Source organism: Cricetulus griseus, chromosome 7 (genome assembly GCF_003668045.3).
Source record: "Cricetulus griseus strain 17A/GY chromosome 7, alternate assembly CriGri-PICRH-1.0, whole genome shotgun sequence".
In the NCBI taxonomy this organism is placed as follows: Eukaryota; Metazoa; Chordata; class Mammalia; order Rodentia; family Cricetidae; genus Cricetulus; species Cricetulus griseus.
Genome location: NC_048600.1, coordinates 68,517,911 through 68,544,334, shown reverse-complemented (window position 1 = coordinate 68,544,334; position 26,424 = coordinate 68,517,911). Strand labels below are relative to the sequence as shown.

Genomic DNA, 26,424 nt, shown 5'->3' with positions numbered 1-26,424 from the left:
ACACAGATTCAGGAATAGCTTAGATAATCAGTATTCACTGAATACATACAGTGTGTCAGCTACTATAGTATGCCTCAGGGATACAAAGAAAAACAAATACCTCTTACTCGCATGGAATCTACAATTCAATGAGTGATGCCAGAATTTGACATAACTACTATAGGGATGAGGGAAGGGAGAGGAATACCAGTTGCTTCTCTGATATCCATTTCCCACTTCCCCCATGTTAATAGAACCTGATTTAGTTTGGGTCCAGAATACATACCATGGTAGTCCTGTTCTCTGATTTCTCAGCTGGAGGATAGCCATGAGATCCATATTTGGTCTAAGAAAGAAAAACATTTTGCTTCCCTAATAAAAAGTCACATATGGCTACCTCCATCTCCTCTCCTCTTCCTTACTTGAATAAGAGTGGTGTTGAGAGGTGTTGCAGACACCTTGCCACCATGGAGAGAAAAGTCAACATACTAAGAGAATAGAGAGAAGTGGGAAGCCTGGAACTGTAGCTACCTGGGATCATCCATCTTTCCACTTATGAAAAGCAGGAAAATCCAGTAGAATGTGAGCCAGTTTTTTTCTGTTTGAGTTGACTACATTTCTTTCTGATACATCACATACTCCAGATTTGGCAGTATTTGAGTTGTGTTTTATTTTTATGTTTCTTTTCATTGCTATGATCAAAATGGCTGACAGAAACTATTTACAGGAAGACCAGTATCCTCTGGCTCACAGTGTCAGAGGGATTGAGTCCCTCATGGAGAAAGACAAAACACAGTGGCTCCACTGGTGACAGTGGGAATGAGGCAGCAGCTTGTTCACACAGTGGCAGACAGAAAGCAGAGAGACTTATACCAGAACCAGAGGCATTTGTGACCTTCTAAAACCACAGGGACCAACTTCTGCCAGTCAGGACTCACTTCTTAAAAGCTCCATGGCCTTCAAAACAGAATGGGAACTGAATGTTCAAAACATGGCCTTGTGAGAGACATTTCACATCAAAATCATAACAGACAAGGTTCTTTAAAAAGGGATGTTTGAACTGAACTTTGAAGAATAAGTAAGATTTAATCAGATGTGGACAGTGGGAGAGGTGGTGGTAGAGTAGGTTGCTGTGTGGCTCTAGCGTACGCTCAGGCAGAGGGGATGGTGCCCACATCTCACCAGCCAATTACAAGTGTGGGCTGGTGAATGTGCTACTTATGATACAGAAGAGTGGCAGAACTGTAAAGAGCAGTACATCTTCCTGGCATTTTTGATGGTGATTCTTGACATAGTTTTTAAATGCCAGCAAGCTGAGCCAGAATGACTCTCTGCAAAGTTGACACCTAAGATGGATCAAGGGGTTGGAGAGATGTCTCTGATATTAATAGTGCTGTGTTATAGGCAGGTGGCTACTTAGAGGTGACAAAGAATTCTTTGCTCAAAAAAACAAAACAAAACAAAAACAAACTCCATTATATCCACTGATTTTTTAATAAAAAAACCAAACCAAACTAAAACAAAACAAAACAAAAAACCCTCAACACAAAAAGAAGACCCCTCAAAATACTATACTCCTAACTTTTAAAAAAGACTTTTAGGAAATTCTGGAATTTTAACTCATATTTTAATTAAATAAATGTCAAAATTTTCAAAGTTAAGCATTGATGGGTTCATCTTTATCTCTAGGAAACTTGTGAAAATGAAGGATTAACCCTTACTTAGATAGGCTCCCTTTTCTGTCAAGTCCAGTGTTTTAAGAGATACAGGGTCTGCCAGGAGTGAAGCAAGCAGTGTGCTAAAGCTGCAGGTGTGTGGACTGCAGTTACATATTGCAAGGACTTCTATCTGGATATTCAAATTAAATAGCAGGAAATCAGAGGCTCTTAGCTGAAGATGGCTTCATACAGTGTTCCAAAATTAAGTTCCTAGGACTGGGATGTGGCTCAGTCAGTAAAGTCATTGCTTTGCAGGCATGAAGACTTGGGTTAAAGCCTCAGAACCACCCCCCCTTTTTTTTTAAAGAGGATGTGGTGTTACATGCTTGTAATCCCAGAACTGGGGACAGGAAGATTACTGGGGCTTTTTCTGGCCATCTAGTCTAGCCTAACTGGTGGGTTCCAGGCTAATGAGAGATTCCACCTCAAAGGAGGCAGATGACATTCTTGTGAATAATACCTAAGGTTGTCCGCCAACTGCTATACATATGTGGACACAATACACCCTCGAATACATAAACATACATATACATGGCATTAAAAAGTTAAGTTCCTGATATTGAAAACCCTCTCAGTATGCTTGCTACCTAAAACAGAAAAGATTTCTCAGGATAAAGACTATAAGTCTTTGTACCTTATGAAATACAGTTTCTCCCTAGTGTGTTGTTATCACACATAAAGTCCTAAGACACTTGAAGTTCTTTGAAACAGGTCCCAAGGGAGAAGCTTAAAGTACTGAGAAGGAAGAAACACACACAAGCCACTTCTCAGGTGGTATGGCATAGCATATGGGTGGGTATGAGTCAGGGACAGGAAGGTTGGGGTGGGAGAGAGACAAAGAGGTTTGTGGAGGTGGGGTGAAAGAGGGGTAGGCAGGAATGTCAGATAGTTAGGGATGGGGAAGTTAGAGAGATTTGAGCTCTGTCTCCAAACCAATAAGAGAGCACATTTTATGTAAAATGTAATGGAAGTTCTACCTTTTTAAAATTGGAAGTTACAGGGCTGGAGAGCTGGATCAGGGGTTAAAGGCACTCACTGCTCTCACACAGGACCAGGGTTTGGTTCCAGTACCTACATGGTAGCTTACAACAATCTACAATGTCAGTTACAGAGGTTCTGATGCCCTCTTCTGGCTTCTTTGGACTTTGCATGCACATGGTACACAGCCATATACATGGAAAACACTTAAACACATAAAATAAGCATGAATAATAACTTTTTAAAATCTTTTTTTCAAAGTTCAGAAATCACCATTTTGTGTTGGATATTTTTGGATTTGTCTTTTTCTTTCTTTCTTTCTTTCTTTCTTTCTTTCTTTCTTTCTTTCTTTCTTTTTTTGAGACATGGTCTTGGGTAGTGGGATGGTCTCCAACTCTCTGTATAGTGGAGGATGGCCTTGAACTCTTGATCTCCCTGCTTCCCTGTCTTGGGATAGCAGGGCTACGCCACTATATATTTTGCCCACCATTTTTTTGTTTATGAAGCTATTATGATTTTCCCAAGCAGATGCTACCAGCTCTTCTGATTTCCCAGTGGGACATGGGGAGCACTTGGGTAAGCGGGCAGGACTCTACATTCAGTCCAGGTGCCAAATATTAGAAATATAGCTGTGATGGCAGATTCCACAGAAAGTGCAGTACAGGAACCAACGATAACGTTCACAAGGAGAGCTACATGACACTTCTTAGGTGGTGTGGAAACTTCGAAGGAACAAGGTCTCAAGGGGAAGGGTTTAAAACAGGCAGATTTAGTATCTGTCAAATCAGCTCTTGGAGCACAATCGAGTGTGCTGCCCTTCCACACAGCTGTCTGCAGGACTGTTCTGCCTGAGCTTACACCACCATATCCAGTCCTGCAAAGAGGGCCAAACAGGCCTGAGGCCTGAATCCAGCTCACAATTTAGTCCCTTAGTGAGAAGATCAGAGCAACAACTTTGTCAGACTGGCAGGAACTACTCTGGGTTTATTCACATTCTTCAACAAAATACCTAACAATTGACTCCGGGGGCAATGGGAGTGCTGGGAATCAAGCTGGGGGTCCTCTGGAAGAGCAATGACTTCTCTTAACCACTGAGCCATCTCTCCAGCCCCATATGTATGTTTGTGTGAGAGTATGCATGTATATATGTGTGTATGTATGTATGTGAGTATGAGTGTGAATATATATATATATATATATATATATATATATATATATATATGGATATATGTGAGTATGTATGTATGTGTGTGTGTGATTATGTATATACATTTATTTTTTTTTTGAGACAGTGTCTCTCACTGTGCAGCTCTGGTTGGCCTGGAACTCACTAAGTAAACTCATAGCGATCCACTTACCTCTGCTTCCTAAGTACACTACCATGCCTGGCTCTTTCTAACGTTTAATACATTTTATAGAACAAATAAGAAAGAGAATGTCTAACATTAGCTTTCTTTCTTGAAACTTGTCATTGAAATGATATTTATAGAACTTTCACTTAAAAATACTGTAACATTTAAATATTGCATTGGAATGCAATACCTCCAAATTCTCCATTTATGTCATTTCATAAGAACTTGAACTTTCCAGGAGCTGGAGAGACAATATCTTGGTTAAGAGCACTGTCCAACTTTGGAAATCAGTATGGCAACTCCTCAGGAAAGTGGGAATCAGTCTACCAAAAAATCCAACAATCCCACTCTTAGGCATGTATACAAAAGAAGCACATTCATACAACAAGGACATCTGTTCAACGATGTTCATAGCAGCACTATTTGTAATAGCCAGAACCTGGAAGCATCCTAGATGCCCCTCAACTGAAGAATGGGTAGAGAAAATGTGGTACATTTACACAATGGAGTATTATTCAGCAGAAAAAAACAATGGAATCTTGAAATTTGCAGGCAAATGGATGGAACTAGAAGAAACCATTCTGAGCGAGGTAACCCAATCACAAAAAGACAAACATGGTATATACTCACTCATATGTGGATTTTAGACAGAGTAAAGGATTATCAGCCTACAATCCATACTGCCAGAGAAGCTAGTAAACAAGAAGGACCCTAACAGAGACATACATGGTCCCCTGGAGAAGGGGAAAGGGACAAGATCTCCTGAGCAAATTGGGAGCATGGGGGAGGAGAAGGGAGCTAGGAGAATGAGAAGGGAAGAAGAGGAGGGGTGAGGAGGACATGAGGGAGCAGAAAGGTTGAGTCAGGGGAAGAATAGAAAGGAGATACCATAATAGAGGGAGACATTTTAGGTTTAAAGAGAAATCAGGCACTAGGGAAATGTCTGGAATCTACAAAGATGATACCAGTTAACAATCTAAGCAACAGAGGAAAGGCTACCTTAAATGCCCTCCCCTGATAATGAGATTGATGACTGACTTATATGCCATCCTAGAGCCTTCATCCAGCAGCTGGTGGAAGTAGAAGCAGAAACCCATAACTAATCACTGAACTGAACTGGAATCCAGCTGCAGAGAAGGAGGAGTGATGAGCAAAAGGGTCCAGACCAGGATGGTGAAACCCACAGAAACAGCTGACCTGAACATCAGGGAGTTCTTGGTCCCCAGACTGATAGCTGGGAAACCACCATGGGACTGATCCAGACCCCAGGAACGTGGGTGTCAGTGAGGAGACCTCGGAAATCCATGGGACCTCCTGTAGTAGATCAGTACTTATCCCTAGCAAAGTTGTGGACTTTGGGAGCCCATTCCACATAGAGGGATACTCCCTGAGCCAAGACACATTGGGGTGGGCCTAGGCCCTATCCCAAAGGATATGACAGACTCTGAAGACCCCCCTATGGAAGGCCTCACCCTCCCTGGGGAGCAAAAGGATATGTGATAGGTAGGGTTTTAGTTGGGGGGAAGTAGTAGGGGAGGAGGGGAGGGAGAGGGAACTGGGATTGACATGTAAAACAATCTTGTTTCTAATTCAAATAAAAAAAATCTGGAAAAAAAAAAAAAAGAGCACTGGCTGCTCTTCCAGAGGACCCAGGTTCCATTACTAGCCTTACATGGCAGCTCACAACTGTCTGTAACTCCAGTTCTATAGGGTCTTACACCCTCTTCTGGCTGCTGAGGACACTGCACATACATAGTGCATGGACATATAAACAGGCAAAACACCTTACATATAAAACAAAAATATATAAAATCTCAAAAAACTTTTCAAAGAAGCAACAACAACAAAAACCATAAATGTCTATATGTCTGAAGAACCATAGTACTTTCAGTTTTTCAAAGATATTAACTCAAGGTTGCTTATAGACAATAAACACAAATAATTTAAGATGAAAGACAGAAAGAAAAATAAAACATTTCCATGAATCAAGAAAATAATAAATCCATCCCTAAATCGATTCAGCAACTATCCCTTTCCATAAGAAGAAATAGGGTATGTCTAAGGACAGGTTCACTGATTTGAAGTTGAAAAAAATCTATTGTGTCAAAGTTCATTTTGTATTGTCTATGCAAATTAGTGAGGCACACAAATACCAAGAACATTATTAAATCACAATTAAATGTGCTCAAATATCCACTAGTCATCTACATAATTTAATTGTTGATAAAATATTTTAAGTGTAACTTGCCTACTTAGTAAAATGCACATCTTTCAAAGCCCCCTGTAAATTACTAATGGCTGACCTATTTCCTAGAATTGCATATTTCTGGAAATTATGCCACAGTGAAACCGTTTTTTTTTTTTCTCTAATTCAAAGTTCAGTGCAATCAACCCAGCTCAGCAAATCTGAACTCCTAAAGTTTACATAGGATGAATTAAATTTTGGAGTTAGTTATGTCATTCTTCGTGTTTTGAGCTAATCCTTAATTGCCCTTTTCTTTCACCTTTTAGATAGAGTCTCACTACATAGCCTAGACTGGTCTTGAATTTATGATCCCCCTGCCTTAACCTCCTAGCCCTGGGATTGTAAGTGTGGGCCACCATCCCTGGATGACTTTTTTTGTTTTTGTTCATTTGTTTGAAACAAGGTCTCATGCAGTGTGGATCAACTGGGACAACTGCTATGAAGGAGGGCCCATGTCTGGAGAACGCCTTCCTCTGGGCAGGAGGCCTGCTACTTGTTTTGCTATGGTCAGCCTAGGCTAAGAGGCTACGTGCTAACCGTGCTGGGGAGGATGACACAGAGCAGTGAGGAGAATGAGAACATAGAAAGCCAAGAGGTAACATGTTTGGCAATAAAATTAAAGACTTCTGGGATGCCACATGGCTTTCCTGCATTTGAGGTTACCATGGTGAGGGCAGATTATTAGAGCAGAAACTGCACAGGACAAACAGAAAGTCAAGATCGCTCTCCTCTCATTAACGCTCTAACCAAAGACAATGGAGAACATTGGAATTTAATTGAATGTTTCTTCTTAAATAACCTCAAGAATCTCTCTCTTTCCTCTCTCTCTCTCTCTCTCTCTCTCTCTCACACACACACACACACACACACATGCATCAATCATTTCAATCCCTCCCACCCCAATATGCAGGTTTTATCATTCTGTGTCCTGGTGCAAGTAATGCATCTGAGCACCAACAGAGGGCGTGTGGACCTTAGGAATTCACAAGGTTGTCCCAGGTGCAGTCCCAGCCTATCCTTCAACTCACCCCAGACTACAAGGTCTGGAACCACTCAGGGGCAGCTCCTGCACCACATGGCCACATGTGATCCAGTCACACTGATCCCCATTAAGGAAAGACAACGAAGCAAGTTCTACCAAGTTAGGAGATTGAAAAATAAAGGAAGCAACCAGACACTTCAAATTCAAGCTTTAGCTGTCCTAAAATAGTTACTAATGAATCAAAGTTTGTTTCCTCAAATTGGTTTAATGTAAACATCTGTTTCCAGAGAAAAAGTCTCAAACACTGAAACTAGTTTAGATTTCTTTAGCTTGAAATTAAGAAATTAAAACCATAGCTAGGTATGGTACATAGCTCATGCCTGTAATCCTAATACCTGGGGGGCTGAGACAGGAGGACTGCAATGAGCAGGCCAGCCTGCCCTGCCCTGTGACCACTGTAGCATGAACCCTGTTCAAAATGAAGCAAAACAACAATAAAAAAGAGATTAAAAAATCTTTGTACATAGATATATTTTAATTTCAGATTGAACATAAGAATTTTATATTTAAAACAAATTTTAAAATAGTTCTAAGCTATCATCAAATCAGCAAACAAAATTTTAAAATTATTATAAGCCTTGTATATCCCTCACCATATTTTGGGGACTTTTTAAATGGAAAAACATTTGTTTGCTTGTTTTTGAGCCAGGGTCTCTCTACAGAGCCCTGGCTATCCTGGAACTTCCTACATACACCAGGCTGACCTTGAACTCACAGAATCTGCTTGCCTTTGCCTCCCACATGCTAGGATTATAGGTGTGCCCACCATGCCTGGTGAAAAGCATTTCTTGAAAAATTTTTGTTACATTTCTGTCTATGTGTCTCTCTCTCTTTGTCTCTGACTATCTCTCTTTCTCTCTGTCTATCTCTCTGTATACATGAAGATGCAGAAGCATGTGGAGTTCAGAGGTCAACTTTCAGGAGTTACTTCTCTCCTTCCATCATATGGGACTCATGGGCTGAACTCAGGTCATCTGGTATGGCAATGAGCACCTTTACTTGCTGGGTCATCTCACTGTTGCTGCCCCCCCCATTATAAAATGCTGACTTTATGAAAGACAAATCTTTAGAAATGCAAAGGATAAACATTTCTATCAGCATATTATTATTTTCTGCTTGAACCATTTTCTCTTTGGCTTTTACTCAAGAGCACAGATGATACATGAAGTAGGACTGAGCATGCTCAGCCCTGAGCCCAGCTACAGTAAGGCAAAGAGGAACTGAGTGTCCTTTTTTTGTGGGTGCTTTGTTTCCTCCTCCTTTGCAGAAGTCCACTGGGCCGATAGTATCCTCCTAGCAAGTAAGCTGCCAAGAAGGCAGTGCCCATAAAAGTAAAAATAAGGTAGGGCACTTGGGAGCCTGAGCAGGCCCACATGATCTACCAGTGACAGCAAGGCTTCTATTTCAGCCTTATGATCGCCTGCTGTTATAAGGGCAACAAGCACAGTCTCACTTGTCCAGTGACCTATTTTAGTTTAGGAGTAGACAGTTGCAGTTGCTTTGAAAGAGGCCTTTGGGGGTCTGTTGGCATATAGCCTTCTAGATAGCCACATCACAAAGGAGGTCGGGGTCACCATGCTACTATGAAAAGGGATAGAATGAGTGAGGGAAAGGTCAGTTACCTGTTCAAAAGAATAGAGTCCGCTTTCTTTCCCCAACCTCACCATGTCATCCAGAATGGCTTTCTTCAACTCCTGAATTGAACCATGAAAGCAAAACAGTAAGAACACATTTCAAAATGGGGATAGAAGGAATAAGGTTTTGAATTAAGGTTGACCAGTGACAGAGCAGACACATGCTCTCTCAGTCCCTTCCTTATTGAGGGTAACCTGGTGCCATTGCTAATTACTATCTCTCACCAGGAGAGAAAGAGATGCAAATGGCCAAAGAGGTCACTGTGAATGGATTAGGGCATGCTTTATTTTAGGTGTTCTGTTGGTCAGCCTGGCAGTGCTGCCACCCCTATGCAAGCCCAGGACTTAGCAAGGGAAAGTGGAACCCGAGATGCCAGCCTATGTCTGCTGCTGAAGCACAGAACAACATGCTCCCTAGACATATGCCACAAGACAGTTGCTCTAAGCGGGAAGAGCTGTGTTACTGTTTTCATTTTATTACTACCTCTTAACCCAGTGCACATGAGACTCACCTTCTCTTGGCAAGGGTCAGAAAGCCTGTGTTCATATCTGACCCTGCTGTGAACAATCTGTGTGGTCGGGGACAAATCATTTTCTCTTAGACTTCACCCTTTCAAGCCATGGGACTAGATAAACTTTGTGTGATGGCTCCTGGACCTAAGTATCCAATGGTTTACTCAATTTCTAAAGAGTAAAGAGGAATAACTCCAGCAACTACAAAAAGACAAATCTCTGGTTTAGGGTTCCTACCATGTGTAAAGTAATACCAGACACACTGTATGCATCTAGATTTCACCATTGTCAGCTTTTCTGTCCCTTTGTTATGTGACTCATAAAATGCTCAGGAAGCACCTGGGAGTACACACCTTATTTGCGCAAAGCTCCTGATAGGTTCCTTCGATTCCTTTCTTCTGAGCCCAGGCAGGCATGACTTCAGGGTCAGGCACCACAATACCAACCAAAAAGGCCTACAAAGCCCACCAGAAAACACAGTCATGACACAGGCCTTTAGAGTTCTCATTTGTGGTCCAGCATTAAAAATAATCTCTTGGTATTCTCAGACTCCACCCTTTCCTAAAAATAAGTCTTCCGTTATGAAACATTTGTTCAGAGGTTATAAAACACTTCTACCAGGGTGCCACACAGTCCTGGCTGATCACTTCTGATTTGACAAAGGGCTGCTCCAGTGGCTAACCATCTGATTAGCATGCCTGAGGCCTGGGTTCAAAAGCCAAAAATTAAAGACACACTGGACACAGACACACAGACACAGACACAGACACAGACACAGACAGACAGACAGACAGACAGACAGACAGACAGACAGACAGACACACACACACACACACACACACACACACACACACAATTTTAATATATCCCCTTGATTTTCATATCAATCTCAGATCTGCACATCTTGGTGGATGTTAATCAAACAACTTTGATCCAAATTCTGTGAGCCAAAAAACATTTCCCAGAACCTCTGAACTACTTCAAAATTATTTTCAAAGAACTATTTTAAATTTTCTGGTTACTCTTTAAAAGTGATTTAAGGTTTAATATCATAAGTAAATGCATAGGGTAGAATAGAGTAAATAACTCTGATACCATAGAAAATGTTTTTGGTTCTTTTGTGATCTAAGTGATAGTGACAGGAAACATTTTAATACTAATAAATGATATTATCATTGGTATTGTTCCTTGTATTACTATACCAATTTACCTGTACAATTTATTTTCATAGCAGGGCTTAGAGGGTGGCATAACTCAGTAATATAGTACCTGGTTAGCATGCAGAAAGGCCCTGAGTTCAACCCACAGCAACACACACACACACACACACACACACACACACAGAGAGAGAGAGAGAGAGAGAGAGAGAGAGAGAGAGAGAGAGAGGCGCAAAATACTGAAATTTTAATATCTTGCCTCAAGAAATCATCCCCTACTTGGAAGTTAGTGAACATACGTTAAAATTAGTAGAAATGTTTACCTCTATGCCATCAAGCAACTCATTTGCCCTAACTTCAATTAACCAAACCCTAAGTAATCAAGATTTTTTTTCTGGATTTTTGCTTTGAGGCTGAGGCTGGCCTCAAACTCATGATCACTTTGCCTTTGCCCCTAGATGTACCTCCACATCTGGTTTTAAGTGGTGCTGGGCACAGAACCCAGGACTTCCTGCATGCCAGGCAAGCACTCTGCCCAGTGAGCTAGAGTCCCAAGCCCCACAATTTCTCTTTTGGAAAGGATTTTTTTCCCTCTTGACCTGAAATGAATGGGTGAATACTGGTGGTTAACTAGAAATCACACTCTAATCTGGAGTTTTCAGCAGGCCAGGATGTGCAGGAGGCCTGGAGCACCATTGCTCACCTTTAAGCTGTCCCCATGGACATAGATTTGCGCTACAGGCTCACTCCGAATGTAGATGTTCTCAATCTTCTCAGGTGCAACATACTCCCCCTGAGCAAGTTTAAATATGTGCTTTTTGCGATCGATGATTTTAAGTGTTCCCTCCTGTAGAGTCAAACAGACAGTGTCCTAAGACAGCACTCCCATTTCCAAGCTGGACCCCCACTTCCTCAGTGCAGACTTACCCTGTATACCCCAGCACAAGCTGCTCTGCTCTGTATTTACAGAGATGTTGTATGGGGCTTGAGGAAACCATCGCCCACCCCAGGTGGGTGACATGCCAGTTCTGCTGGGCCCTGAGCATCTGCCATCCTTTCTTCTGGATCAGCCTCACCAGGCCCCTCTGCTTCCCCAGCTACCCTCACTCCGGAAGCAGGCATTTATCTGCCCCTGCTCAGATCCCTGTCTGCCCCATCAGGGCTCCTCTTGCCCAGGCCAATCTTCCAGTTGCACCTTCCCTCACCAACAACTCCAGGTTCATTCTCTTTGACCTCAGTAGGGTCTATTGCCCCAGCTACTGCCTCAGCCAAAGAGTTCCCTTGCCATTTCCTGGTGGATAGCAGTTTCCTCAGAGAGCCCGTGGCTTCCACCTAGCTACCAGATGGTGTTGGAAGCCCTGGTCTCTCCAGTGTCCACTGGCATAGAGGATAGGGAGTGTGTGCTGGGGCCAGCAGCCTCCAGGATCCTATTCACTTCACTGACCCGGGACCTTTTTGAGTTCCTGGGGTGATTAAGTAGCACACGTTGTACTTTTCATTATCTCTGAGAACAGCACAGTGGGGATAACCATTTTCATATGCCCAAGTTGCTAGATCTCTTCATTGGCTCCCAGATCTCACCACTGGTCTCTGACTCCCATTGGGCTGTCTGCCCAGATCTGTCCACCTAGAACAGAGCTCACCCAGAATGAGACTCCTGGAGATCATTCTTCTCAAGTCTGACCCAGCCTGGGGATGGGCATCCCTGTTTGCCTCACCTCTCTCTCTTGGCTCAGGCCCATCAATCCTCACTCACAGACTCCTCTCTCATCCATCTCTTCCTCCTCCTCCCAAGGAAACTACGCCTGACAGACTCCTGCATACCCTCCATCCCTACTCCACCTATTTGATCCTCCAGGGCCAGAGCAGTCTTGCAAGAGAGAAGAAACCAGGCCTGTGTTTCCCAACACCAGGGCTGGATCTCCTACGCCTCCCTTACATTAGCCTCTTTGGTCTTCATAGCAACAGCCAGCTATGTTGTCACCTCTGTTCCTCTAATGAGGAAAAATGAGGGTCAGACACATTAGTCATCTCCTCCAACAGCCACACAGCTAGATAACAGAGGACTCAGAGTTGAGAGCCAGGACTTTCTGGATTAGAGAACTATGTTTTCTCTTTCATCTGTTACTATAAAATAATAATTTTTAAAGCAAAAAAAAATCTCTTAAACACAATCATTGAAGCCTTGCACATGGTCTTCCAGAAAATGGGAAAAATGACAAAAACATCACTCATCCATTAATTCAAATAAGCTGACACCAAAATCAGAGTTGTATTTTAAAAGAAAAATTACAGATTGGTCTTGTTTATGAGTAGAAACAAAAAAGGCCAAACGCAATGTATAGGAAAATTGTGTTCAAGAAAATCACACCATAGCTAAGATGAGGTTAAACCTGAATGCACAATTGGTTTGACATGAGAGACATGAAAAGAATAAACACTTATTTCAAATGTAAAAACAATTCCAATTAAAATTCGGCCCTTATTTAGAAATTGTGATGACTTTTGATACTGACTCCATGGGCTGCTGGCAGCTTTTGATTTTCCTCTGTCTGAGTATACCAGCTACTTCACAAGAATTTATTTATTTATTTATTTATTTATTTATTTATTTATTTATTTATCACTTCTCACTAGGCCCTGAATGGTAGGAGGCTTCATTCAAGTTCAGTGCTTCAGCTCTGAGTGCTTATGGCTCAGAGACCCTTTCTTTATGAAAAGATATAATACAGAAACCAGGCTTTATGGTACATACCTGCAATCCCAACAATTGGGAGGTTGAGGCAGGAGGATGACAGCACATTTGAGGCCAGCTGGGGCTATACATAGGACTATACAGAAAGACCATCTCATAAAAACCTATTACCATCAACACCGTCATCAATACATAAAAACATAAAATAATAACATTGATTGCAGGGCCTTGAAAGTTGCAAGTGCAGGGCCTTGAGTCTCAATCTTTCTTGACTTATGGGACAACTGTCCCTCCACAGGTATCCATGCCCCATAGTGCTTTCTGGTCTCTCTCCTACACATCTGTTGGCATTCAGTTGGAGCTGATTGTCTACTGATACTGGCCTGACTGTCCCTTCTACTCTCTCTTGTTCTCTTGCAAGGCCTGAGAATCAGGTCTAGTGAGTATCTGTCCTCTGCTTCTTCCTGGTGCTTGTCCCCTCAACCCTACTCACACCAAAAATAAAAATAAAAATAAAAATGTATGTCTTCCTTTAGCAGAGTCCCTGTTCCAGGGAACACACCGGAGACTTGTCCTTGTCTGCCACAGGCACAAGGGTTTCTCAAAGGCAAGTACACAGGCCCAAGAAGAGGTAGACTGGCTCACCTGGCCCTACCCTAGAGCCTGTGGGAGGGCTCAGTATCACTCATGTATCTGATAAACTCAATACCTCAGATTCTGAACAAACAGCAGCAACTTTCTAGACACACAGAAGAGGTCCCCTGGCTGAGTGACACTAGGCAAGGGCTCTGGGTATTGGCAACAGCATTTGTTTTCCTTAAAGGATCTGTGTAGATGTCTGATGCATGCCAGGTGCTAGTGCTTTGTAGCCATGATCTCATTTGTTCCTTGAGACAATGACTGTAGAGGCAAACAATGTTATTATCCTCATTTTTAAAATAAGGGAATGTGGGCCAGAAAGATGTCTCAGTGGGTAAAGGCACTTGCTGCCAAGGCTTAGGACCTGAGAATCTCATGGTAGAAGGAGAATCAAAGCATGCAAGCTGTCCTCTGACCTCTTGATCACCACGGGGTGAACACCCACACACAAGCACACAGGTACACAGAATACATAAATAATGCCATTTTAAAATGAGAGAATGGTTAGCCCAAATTGGTTTGGGCTAAAATCTTGGAGCCATAGCCAAAGAATGCTATGAAGATTCAGTTTCTACAAATGGGCCAGGGTGTGGCCCAAAAGAGAAGTGTGACTTTGTTCAGGGTGACAAAAACAACTTCCAGCAGAGCTAAAAGAAGTAAAGCATCACTTACTCACCAATTCTAAGGTTTTCCCGTTTCCAGATGCCAACCTCTCAGCTGGAGTCAGTGTTCCTGGCTATAGCATTATGAATGAAAAATGGCCCCAAATGTGCATAGGGAGTGGCACTGTTGGGACTTGGGGCCTTGTTGGAGTAGGTGTAGCCTTGTTGGAGGAAGTGTATCAATGGGGATGAGCTTTGAGGTTTCATAAGTCCAAGCCAGGCCCAGTGGCACTCTCTCTTCCTGCTGCCTGCCAGTCAGGATGTAGAATTCTCAGCTACCTCTCCAGCACCATATCTGCCTATGTGCCACCATGCTTCTACTATGACTACAATGGACTAAACCTCTGAACTGTAAGCCAGCCCCAGTTAAATGTTTTTCTTCATAGGAGTTTCCATGATCACAGTGTCTCTTCACAGCCATAAAACCCTACGACTCTGGTTTTCTCAGATCTGCTTAAGAAATGCACCTCCTTCTATTTACCACTGGGCTCCACATACTAGTAAAACCTTTCCTGGAATCCACAAAGTATAGGAAGTTGGTTTTAAGGCCCAAGTTCTGTCCTCCACACAAGTCACTTTCATTGGTGCAACAGAATCAAGAGACAGGACAAGTTTGGGTTGCAGATGGAGAGGTGCCCCCTCAGTGACCTGGAGCTCACACCCATTCATCACTGACACGTGGAACACCAGCCTCCAAATCTACATACCGGCAGCCATTTCCCAATGTCTCCAGTGTGAAGCCAGCCGTCGCTGTCCAGGGCCTCCTTGGTCCTGTCCTCATCTTTTAGGTAGCCTTTGAACACATTTGGTCCTTTCACACATATCTGTGGGGTCAAATACCATGGCTTTGCTCACTCATGACATAAGGGATCCAACACTGCTCAACACAACAGTCACCAGGCATGAAAACAAGTGTGATGGGGGATGTCCTTCTGTGTATATGTTTCTCTTATTGGTTGATGAATAAAACACTGTCTGGCCAATGAGGCACGAAAATAGGTGGGACTAGGATGAGGAGAATTCTGGGAAATGTAGGCAGAGGGAGCCCACCAAAACAGTCACCATGTAGAATGCCAAATGAGTGACAGGTCCAGGTATTCTCTGGTAAGCCAAGACCATGTGGAAATATATAGATTTATAGAAATGGGTTAATAATTTTAAGTAATTTATAGAAATGGGTTAATAAGAAACCCGAGTCATCAGCCAACAATTTTATAATTAATATAGCATCCCTGTGTATTTATTTGGGGCTGAAGAAGCGGCTGTGGAACCTGGCAGGACAAAAAAACCTTCTGTAACACAAGTGTGCTGTCCATCTATTGGAAGGCCATTGTGGAGACTGTGACAGACCAGAGGGCATGAAGTGCACCTCTGCTGCCTCTGCCCTTTGACCTGCCCCTTGCCTTCTCTGAAGCAGTGCCCCCCCCTGCTCTGACCACCGTTTCTTCATTTGTTACCTCTTCTCCCTCAGGAGTCCCTTGTGCTGTTTTGTGAACCTCACCACAGATACTGATGACTGGCCAATCCAATCAGAGCTCCTCAGGCCCCCTGCTTTATGGGTAGACAATCTTCACCTATTCCCTAGGGCTGAGCAAGAACAGCCCAGCTCAGCCACTTCATTTGGCCTATTTGAGTATGGCCATGTTTCTGATGAGACAAGTTAGACTGCAGCAACTCATGCCACAAGCAGGTGTATATGTGGGAGAGGGGAGCTTTCTGTTTTTTAGATTTTTTTATTTGAAATAGAAACTAGGATTGTTTTACATATCAATCCCAGTTCGCACTCCCTCCCCTCCTCCTTTATTCCCCCCCAACTAACACCCTACCTACCTATCACATATCCTTTTTGCTCCCCAGGGAGGGTGAGGCCTTCCATAGGGGGTCATTAGAGTCTATCATATACTTTGGGATAGGGTCTTGGCTCAGAGAGTATCCCTCTATGCGGACTGGGCGAGAGGAGCTTTCCCTGAATGTGCCCGATCTTGTCTGAGGGGAGCTTTTTTTAAAGGTCAGAGATTTTAAAAATCTTGATTCCATCCTCTCAGTCCCAGGGTTGGGCTTTGGTTGAATGGAGTACATGGATAACTTTAAATGGCTTTGCATACAGGTACAGAGAAAATGGCTCCACCCACACTGTTTTTGCTTTCAACTGGCTATATGTGACACCCATAGAAATAAGAGATGACATCTTACGCTCACCTCTCCCTCTCCTTTGCTGGTCCAGTAGTTGAGTTCCTCTGCATCGACCAGCTTGATATGATTGCAAGGCAGAGGTGCACCTACGTGCCCTAGGATACCGGAACAAGATGACACTTGTCAGTGATTCTGCACTGATGATGTTCAACACCCCATGAGATTGCCAAGCATCCTGTCATGGTGGAGCATGCCTATGATTCCACAACTTGAGAGGCATGGGGTGGGGGGCGAGTATCAGGAGCTCAAGGTCATTCTTGGCTGGATAGAGGGTAGCCTGAGCTACATGAAACCTTGCCTCTAACAAAACAAAAACGAAGACAAAGCAAAATGGAAACAGAACACCAAGCAGGTTAAAGCCGGGAGCTGTGGGACCCAAGTAACACACCTTTACACAGGAGCTGGTCAGGTGTAAAGGGAGGAACTAAGGACAATACACTCCAGAGAAAGCAGAGACTGCCCTTCCCTTTACATGTGATTTCTTTTATTACACAGGACTGTTTATGAGGCAGAGTTCTCTGTGTAGCCCAGCTTGTTTTGGAATTCGCTATAGTGCCCAGGCTGGCCCCAAACTTGTGATCCAGTGCCAACCTTACCAGTCTTACAATTATAGGAGGGCACCACCATGCCAGGTTTACATTTGGTTCTTAATTTTTCCACATTTATTAGTATAGTGTGTGTGTGTGTGTGTGTGTGTGTGTGTGTGTGTGTGTGTGTGTGTGTCTGTGCATGCACATGCATGCATGCATGTGTACACATGTAGTGCACCACAGCACATGTGTGGCGGTCAGAGGATAGCTTGGAGGAGTCAGTTCTCTCTTTCCACCATGTGGGTTCTGGGGATTATCAGGCTTGGCAGCATATACCTTCACCAGCTGAACCATCTCACTGGTCCTTATATTTGGTCCTTACAGAGTGAGACAGGCATAATTTACATAGCATGAGCCTGAGTTAGGTGGGAGTCTCACGTCCACTATTCATATGGTTAGGAAGTGTTACAATGGTGCCTGCATCAAAACATTCCAGCTGGGCATAGTAGTACACACCTACAAAAGCATAGTCCAGGAGATAGATGTTGGAGGATCAGGAGACTGAGGTTAGCATGTGCTTCATGAGACTTTATCCCCAAACTAAATGTTTCCCTCACTATCAGAGCATATATTTTGCTTGTGGGTCATAAACTAAGTCTTTTCTCCTAGTAAGGCTGTTGATTGGTACATATGAAGATAACTTGGAAATCTCGTTACACCAAAGATCTGGACTCGGGTCTGGGATGAGGCATAAGGGTCTGTGTTTCTTCAGGCACCTAGGCAATACTGATGCTGTTGGATTTAACATTACATTTAGGTAAGCAAGGAACAAAAAAAGAAAAAAAAAGCAGGACTAAGCTACTCATCCCTGGGAAAAAAAATCAAATTCCAAATTTTGTTGGTCTTATAAATTCCAGCCACAAGATCTTATTTAGTCATTCACTAAATGACTAAAAAGGTCTTCACACTTTTGCCAAAGACTGTTAAAAGGCGCTGGCCAAGGTCCTGAAACCCGGTGTGCCACGGGTATGAAAAAGAAGGCTGTGGCAATAGGGTTTCTCTTTTAGATGACACATTGCCAAACCTGTTATGATACTATACAAAGAGACATCAGTCTTCTCACACCCAGACACCAAGGTTTTCTAGTAGGGATGAATAAAAAGTCAACAGTTTTAAATGGGAAAATGTTAAGGATGGCATCCAAGGTAAGTGGGGTCAAAGCGGGCTCAGTGGGGAAAGAGGCTTGCCACTAAGCCGAGTGACCGAAGTTTAATCCCCAGAAGCTACATGGTGGACAAAATGGACTCTTTCTGATGTCCACATGTGCACCACGACATGAATACACTCTTCCACAAATAAATAAATAAATAAATAAATAAATAAATAAATAAATACTTTTAAAAGGTAAGAATGAAAGTGCCCAAAAAAGAATGGAATTTGTGGAATGATGGTTCAGTATGATGAACACAATGAGAAAAAAAAAAAGCTAGGTGCTGAAGAGCTGGCTTGGCAGTTAAGAGGGCTTACTGCTCCTACAGAGAAGAATTTGGTTTCCAACATCCATAATCCATGTTGGGCAGCTCACAACCACCTGAAACATTGTTTTTTGAGACAGAGTTTTTCTGTGTAACAGTCCTGGCTGTCCTGGAACTCGCTTTGTAGACCAGGCTGGCCTTGAACTCACAGAGATCTGACTGCTTCTGTCTCCAAAGCACTAGGATTAAAGGTGTGTGCCACCTGAAACTTTTGCTTCAGGGTATCTGATGTCCTCTTCTGGTCCCCATGAGTATGTGCATGTGAGTGCACATACCCTACCTCCCACATACACATAATTAAAAATAAATATTTGAATACTTTTTTGGGGGGTTCAAGACAGGGTTTCCCTGTGTAGCTTTGGAGCCTGTCCTGGAACTCACTTTGTAGACCAGGCTAGTGTTGAACTCACAGAGATCTGCCTGCCTCTGCCTCCTGAGTGCTGGGATTAAAGGCGTGTGCCACTACCTGGTCTTGAATACTTTTTAAAATTAGTGAACATGACTTCTAAAGATGGTTCCTGAAAAATATCTGGCAGCAGGAAGTGATCAAAGAGTTTATATAGGAAGCAGTCTTTACCCAGTTTGTGTGTAATGAGACAGAGCTCATTAATCAAAACAAAACAAAACAAAACAAAACAAAACATTCCTTATCTGGCTAAGTCAAAAGCAGTTTCCATTTTTAGTCTACCTATTATGTTTCAAGATGCTGTGAAATACTATTGCATTAACTAGCATTATTTTTGCATGCGCATCATTCTGAATTTTCCAGTTTTTATTTGAGCAAATGTAAGCACAAACAGTGTCCCCAGAGAGGAGAGTCCTAACGAATTCTCCTGCTGAGTGCTGTCCAAGTTTGACCAGTGCCAATGGATGACCCAAGGGCTAACTACTACAGACCTACTTCTGTCTGCTTAGGAGGAGGAATCTCCTCACAATGAGAATGTGCATGAACCTCCTTTTGAGATTGCCACCGCCCTCTGGATACATTGCAGGAGGCCCATCTTTAAGAAAGAGTCCTCAGAGGAGCTGGAGAGATGGCTCAGCAGTTAACTATCCTCGTTCCAGGAGATCCAACATTCTATTCTGTGTACAGGAAGGTAAAACACTCTTACACATAATTTTTTTTTAAAAGAGAGCTGTCTGTTATAAGTCACATTCAATTCATAGCCTACTTTTTTCATTCTATTAAAACCAGTTCTAAAACAACTGTAAACAAGGCAGTGTGATTATCTAGAATCTGTAAAACTCAACGTGATAGTACTATAGGTATTTACCACTTGGAGCTATATCTTGTGATCTATATTTTGCACACCTTCTATTTATTTAGACAGAATACAAGACTGGCTCTTGAGATAGATCAGTGGGCAAAGATGCTTGCTGCCAAGCCTGACAAAACTGAGTTTGATCCAGAAATCCACATGATGGAAGGATAAAACAAACCCATGAAAGTTGTCGTCTGACTACCACATGTGTGCCACGGCGTGTATGCACACACACACACACACACACACACACACACACACACACACACACACAAGTAAGCAAATCAATGCATTTTTAAATTACAAATAAAAAATTTAAAATAGGGAAAATAAAAAAGAAGGTGCAAAAATTTGCAACAAAGAAAACATCATATCCACAGTATCACAACAAAGACCTACAACCCAGACATAGACACTTAATTATTTTTTCTGTTTCTTTTGCATTTTTATCTAAGTTCTTGTGCAAATTTGATTTGCAGGAGGGAGTTTGCAGGCTGGGAATTTTGATTTGGAGTGGATCACAGACTGTCATTTTGTGTACCCCCCTTTACCCCCATATGTGCAAACTGTCCTACCTGAGGTCCAGTCTCCTGGCGTTGTGAAGGTACACCCAGCTGTGCATTCAGTTTGCCCATAACCTTCATAGACCTTCAAGCAAAACACAGAAACCATGATGTGGGCCACACTGTTCCAGTGCTGTCTGGAGGCCCTTCTTGGCCAGCTTGCCTCCCATTGACTGACTGTTATTCCCCAGCTGAGGATGTGGGAGGCATGGTGCCCTGAGTAGCTTACCCCAGTGGAACTGAACACAGCAGGGCTGTGCTGCTGCTTTGTGCCATGGACACTTAGGTTGTGCAGTTTGAAATAAAGGTTTCTGGCCAAATTTCAACCATAGGTTCTGTTTTCACTTGGTTAATGCATGCTCAAGTTAAATACTCTAGACCTACTACAGGTCTGATTTTATCCTTGGCATTCCTCTCCAGAGTTCAAGGCATATAAAGCATAAAAATTTAAGCATTGTACTTAAGAAACAGACATGTTTAACTTCCCTTGAAGCCCTCTGCACCCATGACACAATACCCTGCCTCTGCAGGAACTGGAAAGATTTTAACTGAATGGATAAATGAAGGGATAGTTTTGTTTGATTGATTTTTTCTTAGAGATAATCAAGTAACAGCACGGGAATGGGCTCTCCCTCCCTGAAGCTTTTGCTTTGAGATAGGAGATGATTTGAAGGCTGTCGAGTGCAGAGAGGCAGGACAGTGTGGAACAGAGTCTCCAGCACATCATGATGGATTTATATTTTTATTTTTTACAAGAATATTTATTTCATGTGTATGCATGTGTGAATATATATTACACACACACACACACACACACACACACACGCACACATATATATATATATATATATATATATATATATATATATATGTGTGTGTGTGTGTACCATGTGTGTACAGTGTCAGTGGAGGTTAGAAGAGGCCATTGGATTCCCTAGAACTGGAGTTACAGACAGTTGTGAGCCACTACGTGGTTTCTGGAAACCAAGCTCAGGTCTTCTGGAAGAGCTCAAGTGTTCTTAACTCTTGAGCCATCTCTTCAGCCCCTAAGAATATGTTTATAGTTTGTCTGATTCATTTTCCTTTTGCTAAAACTTTCAAGGTCCCAGGTAAAGGACTGTTAGCATGGATATACCTGGAGCTTCCCAAAAAGTGGTAAGGCCATTCTACTCTTTGGTTATGGGATTTTTTTTTTTTTTTTACCCACAGAATGAAAGGCTTGGGCCCCTGGGATCTTCCCCTGTATAGCAGAGAGTATAAGAGCCGTAACTGCCCCACCACCCAGGAAAGCCCTAGGTGATGATACCTGGCACCCCAGAGCTGCTCGTAGGAATCCCAGGACTGTTGGTGATGCAGGGGCTGCTCCAGTAACGATCATCCTCACGTGCCCCCCAAGACTTGCCTGTGGGAAGAAGGAGCTGTCAATGCTTATGACACCCAACACATGCACCCCAGGACTGGCCTGTGGGAAGAGAGGAACTGCCCATGCTTGTGACACCTGAGATGGCCCTCATTCAAGGCCAGCTTTCAACAACTGGATCCTGGATGCTGGGGCTCAGATCAGGAAGGAAGCTCCATGTTGAGGAAACCCCCTTCCTTTCCAAATAATAAGCTCAATCAGTCAACATCTTAACCCACAATATGTCCAACCCCGCCGCCAGTTTGAGACGAGCGCCTTTGTTCTATGTGGCTTTTTTTGTTTGTTTGTTTTAAAACCACACTTCTCCCTCCTTAAAGGCTTCAGCTGCTTCCTCACTTTCTCATTATTCACAGGCCCCCAAAACAATTACTTAGGACAATTTTCTCCAACTTCCATTTTAATGGCATCGCCTTTTTCTCATTTATAAATCAATGCCATGCTTTATTTACTATGTTCTGCAGAGGACAAAGGATACTTGAAACACTTAGTTTCTGTAAGTTGAGCCAAGAGAGTTTAAATATTAATTTTCACGACTAAAAATAGAATAGCAAGAAAAAGAGTGAGCTGATACTACTAATGAACCAGATTCCTTGGGTGGTGCAGAGAATGGAGACTGTGGTGGCAGCACAGCAAGGGGCACTTCTAGACGGACTTGATTTGGGAGAGGCTGAAGCGACAGGACACCAGAAAGGAGAAAGATTAGTCCTTGTCATCTGGTGAGGAGCTAGTGCTATTCAAAACCCACCATAGCCAGTTTACTGGGAATGGCAAGAGGAAGCCCAGGCCTTCAGGTCCCAGGTGTGTCTTTGTAGACAGGAATGGCCTGAAAACACAGGCAAGGTGGAGGCCAAAGGACTTACTTTCTAAGGGCCTTTTAAATGTGTGTGTGTGTGTGTGTGTGTGTGTGTGTGTGTGTGTGTGTGTGTGTGTGTGTGTGTGTTTAATATTTTTAATTACTTCACTGAGAATCTCATACTACATTCACTTCTCATTCCTCTTGTTAACTCCACCAGGGTCCACCCCTGACTCCTTCACCTCTCCCAACTCCTTGTCCTCTCTTTTGGTTTGTTTAACACCCCGTGGAGTCCAGCTCACGCTGCCCATATTGCATGGGAATGAGGCCATCCACTAGGGCATGGACAACCTAGGGGTTCCTCATATGGCTTGCTTTTTAGCAAATGCAACACAGCTCCAAAAAAAAAAAAAAAAAAAAAAAACCAACATGGCTCTAAAATATCAGTGGCAGCTTAAGCTTTGACTTCATGAGCACAAGAGTTATTTTTTTAACATATTGCAGGCCATTGACATAATCTTCTCCATTTCTCCCATGCTATCACCCACCGGGCACAGAGTTACTCTAGACTCTCAGCCTCATTTCTTTACCTGAATCTTATTAAAGAAGAGTTCATCCCAGATACTATTGTTTCTGATGATTCCACTCCGGACCTCAGCCTGCTTTCGTTTTGCTGCAAACTCCAGGAGCCAGCGCTTTAATGAAGTGTCTGCCTGGTAGAAGATCTGAGGGGCACAAGTAGGAGACAGCTCTCAGGGCCTGACTATCTTGCTTCTAAACACATCCTCCAGGAAGAGGATCCAGACTAGCCAGCAGAGGAGCCATGCTCCAGTGTAACCTTGGGAGAGCTCACTGGGTTTGTGGCATGAAGCTGAAGGTTAGCACTATCAAGGGCCAAGAACATTTTGGAGATGGGGAAAGGAGGGGAAGGGAGGATAGGGAAAAAGAGGGGAGGGAAGTTCAGGACTCTTTAGCCAGAGTTTTAGAGGCTGAAGAAAACAAGAAAAAGAAGCACAGGGAGGTATCAGGGAACATAAGAAAGGAGGCTTCCTTTCAGACCTGGGTTGGAGGGAAGGAAAGCCTCCTTGGGACCCCAGACTCTGTCCATACCAGAGAACATGAAGCTTTCCAGTCTGTGGGACTCACCTTGTCATACATCCGATTCAGCAGCCGTGGGACCACAGGGAAGATGGTGGGACGGAGAGCCTTCATGTCATCTGAGAGGAGGCGGATGTCTCCCTGGAAAAAGCCCACTCGGCCTCCATGGCAGTAGACAACAGACTGAAAGGAGAGAGAGGATAAGAATGTGGGAGTCATTTAGGGTGGGTCCTCCTGGCTACAGGCCAGAGCTATCCAAATTGTTGCCATCCCTGGAGAACACCCAAGACTCCACCCAACCCTGGCTGCTGCCATAAGACATTAAAGAGTGGCTAGTGAATGACCCACCCATCTACAACCATTGCACTAGTCCCAGCAGGGCCTAAGGAGAAGGCCAAGTGGAATGATGCTGAAGTAGCCATTCTTGGTGGTGTCTGCCCTTTCACAGCCACTCTAACCCTAGGCATGAGCCAATCCCACTCCCACCCTAGAAACTCAGGTCTATGAAATGTTCTGTTATCCACACTCTATAAATGGGTCTTCTCCAGGTCCCTAGAGATGCTGCACATCTCTGCAACTGTGACATGTACCCAGGCACATCTCTACAACTGTGACATGATGTGCCATTCTCCTTGGGTACTAGAGCTGGCAGGAGACCAAGGGCTCCTGGTTGGCTCCTATGAGTCCAGAAGCACACAAGGAACCTTATATGCACTCTGTTCTTTAACACCCAGGACAGCCTTTTAAGGAAGGCGGTATTTCTAGCATGACCATTGGTGGGAGAGGAATGCCAAGTGAAGTGACTTGCCCAGCTGAATAAAACTAGCTAACAATGACTGACATTCTAATCCAGGCCCAGAGAGATGGAAAGCAAGCCCCTTGATAGCAGATCTCCCCTCTAGACAAAGCAGAAATGTATTTGGAAGATGTATTTTATTCACAGGTTTGTCCTTTGAGTGACATGTGCATGGAAAAGTCTTGGACTCCACCATCCTATATGGATGCCTGCCTTTGCCCTCTCTATATTCCCACAAGACCTGTTTCAGGACCAATTTTACACAGTCAAGGTCTACAGCCCTAGGAGCTGTAACAGTTCAATGCCTCAATGTTACTGCTTTATTCTGTCTTCTAGGAGTTTGTAAGTCATGGAACAGAAACATGTTATCTGTTACAGAGCACTTCTGCAAATCTGTAATGTTCTTGGAGCATAATGCCACCAACCAGTCCCTCGCCTGGCTGAGGTGTGTCTAGGAGCAAGGTAGGGTGGGTGGTCTGTGTGTTTCCTGAAGTGCCTCTCCTAGGAAGGACAGGTAGGGTGGCCAAGGTCCGCAGATCCCTCTGGCCCCTTGTGCTACCTTCTAAGGATGGAATATTTAGCCCTACTTCACACCAGTAGTGACAAGTGATGCCCTGTTCTAAGTGAAGGTTCTTGGCACAGAGGGTGCCTCCCTGATGCCAGGGCCTTACCTGCACCATTCGCTCAAACATGTGTGCTAAAGGCAAATAGGAAAAGTGCACATCCGCACAAGTGGGAGCCCACTGACTCTGCAAGAAAGCACAAGGAGCCCAGGCAAGTCCCAGTCAGCCAGGCAGGCGTCTTACCTGGATCACTCTCTCAAACATGTGAGCCAGAGGCAGGAAGGAGATGAGCACATCGTCCTGTCTCGGAAAGATCACTTTCTGCAGGTGATGGGCATGGGAGACAGAAAGGAAAGAAACACTGACAGGAAGACAACGAGAGAGTCATAAAACAATAAAGAGAAAAATGGTCCTGGGGGAGGGGTGGACAGGGAGTGGGGGAGGGGGAGGACAGAGAGAGGTGAGATGAGAGGAGAAAATAATGAGAGAGAGGAGGAGGTGGGGAGGAAAGGTGGAGGAGGGAGAGGGGGAGAGGGAGAGGAAGGAGGAGGAGGAGAGAGAGAGAGAGAGAGAGAGAGAGAGAGAGAGAGAGAGCAGCATAGGAAGCGAAGTGTTAGGTCGCAGCGCCAGTGGGTGTAGGTTATCTGCAGAAGCAAAGAGCCACATGAAGCACACATAAACCAGCAGAGCCAGGCTCCGCAGGGAAGTCTCCTCTCAGGATGGCCTGCACCTCACTTGTAGTCAGTCTGTCTGTTGGTGTTGGCGCCAGCCTGACTCTCTCCCCTCCCCATCCTTCCTGAAACATCTGCTGCAGTCTCCCTGGGCCACCCGAGCAGAGACTGGTCTTGACTGGATGGCATTTTCCAGGCCTTGTAGAAAAAGTGGCTCAGACAGTCCTTTGTCTCATCTGTGCCAGCTGGGCTGAGTTATGGGAAGTGACAGGGGAAAAAAGGGCAAGCCACAAACAGGTGGCCAGGCACAGCCTCCCAAGCCACAGCTGGGAAGTGGGGGCCTTCCTTAAAGGAGAACACACAAGCTGGGCACTAGCCCATATCTG

At 43.7% G+C, this 26,424-nt stretch overlaps 1 protein-coding gene across 7 annotated transcripts in view; it reads right to left on the bottom strand.

Annotated features, from left to right (window-relative positions):
* Positions 1-26,424, bottom strand: part of Acsl6 (acyl-CoA synthetase long chain family member 6) — a 103,719-nt gene that overhangs the window by 2,594 nt on the left and 74,701 nt on the right. For 3 of the 7 annotated variants that reach the window (XM_027427502.2, XM_027427501.2, XM_027427495.2), the window contains 11 exons: positions 25,476-25,553; positions 24,057-24,191; positions 23,501-23,635; positions 22,004-22,099; positions 20,710-20,782; positions 16,814-16,902; positions 15,322-15,438; positions 11,322-11,465; positions 9,815-9,916; positions 8,937-9,008; positions 266-325 (listed from right to left, as the gene is read on the bottom strand). In XM_027427502.2, the coding sequence (XP_027283303.1) occupies positions 266-325; positions 8,937-9,008; positions 9,815-9,916; positions 11,322-11,465; positions 15,322-15,438; positions 16,814-16,902; positions 20,710-20,782; positions 22,004-22,099; positions 23,501-23,635; positions 24,057-24,191; positions 25,476-25,553 (1,101 nt within the window). Of the gene's footprint in view, positions 1-265; positions 326-8,936; positions 9,009-9,814; positions 9,917-11,321; positions 11,466-15,321; positions 15,439-16,813; positions 16,903-20,709; positions 20,783-22,003; positions 22,100-23,500; positions 23,636-24,056; positions 24,192-25,475; positions 25,554-25,610; positions 25,689-26,424 lie in introns of all 7 variants that reach the window. The other 4 variants (XM_027427496.2, XM_027427500.2, XM_027427498.2 and 1 more) reach the window with 4 other exon arrangements.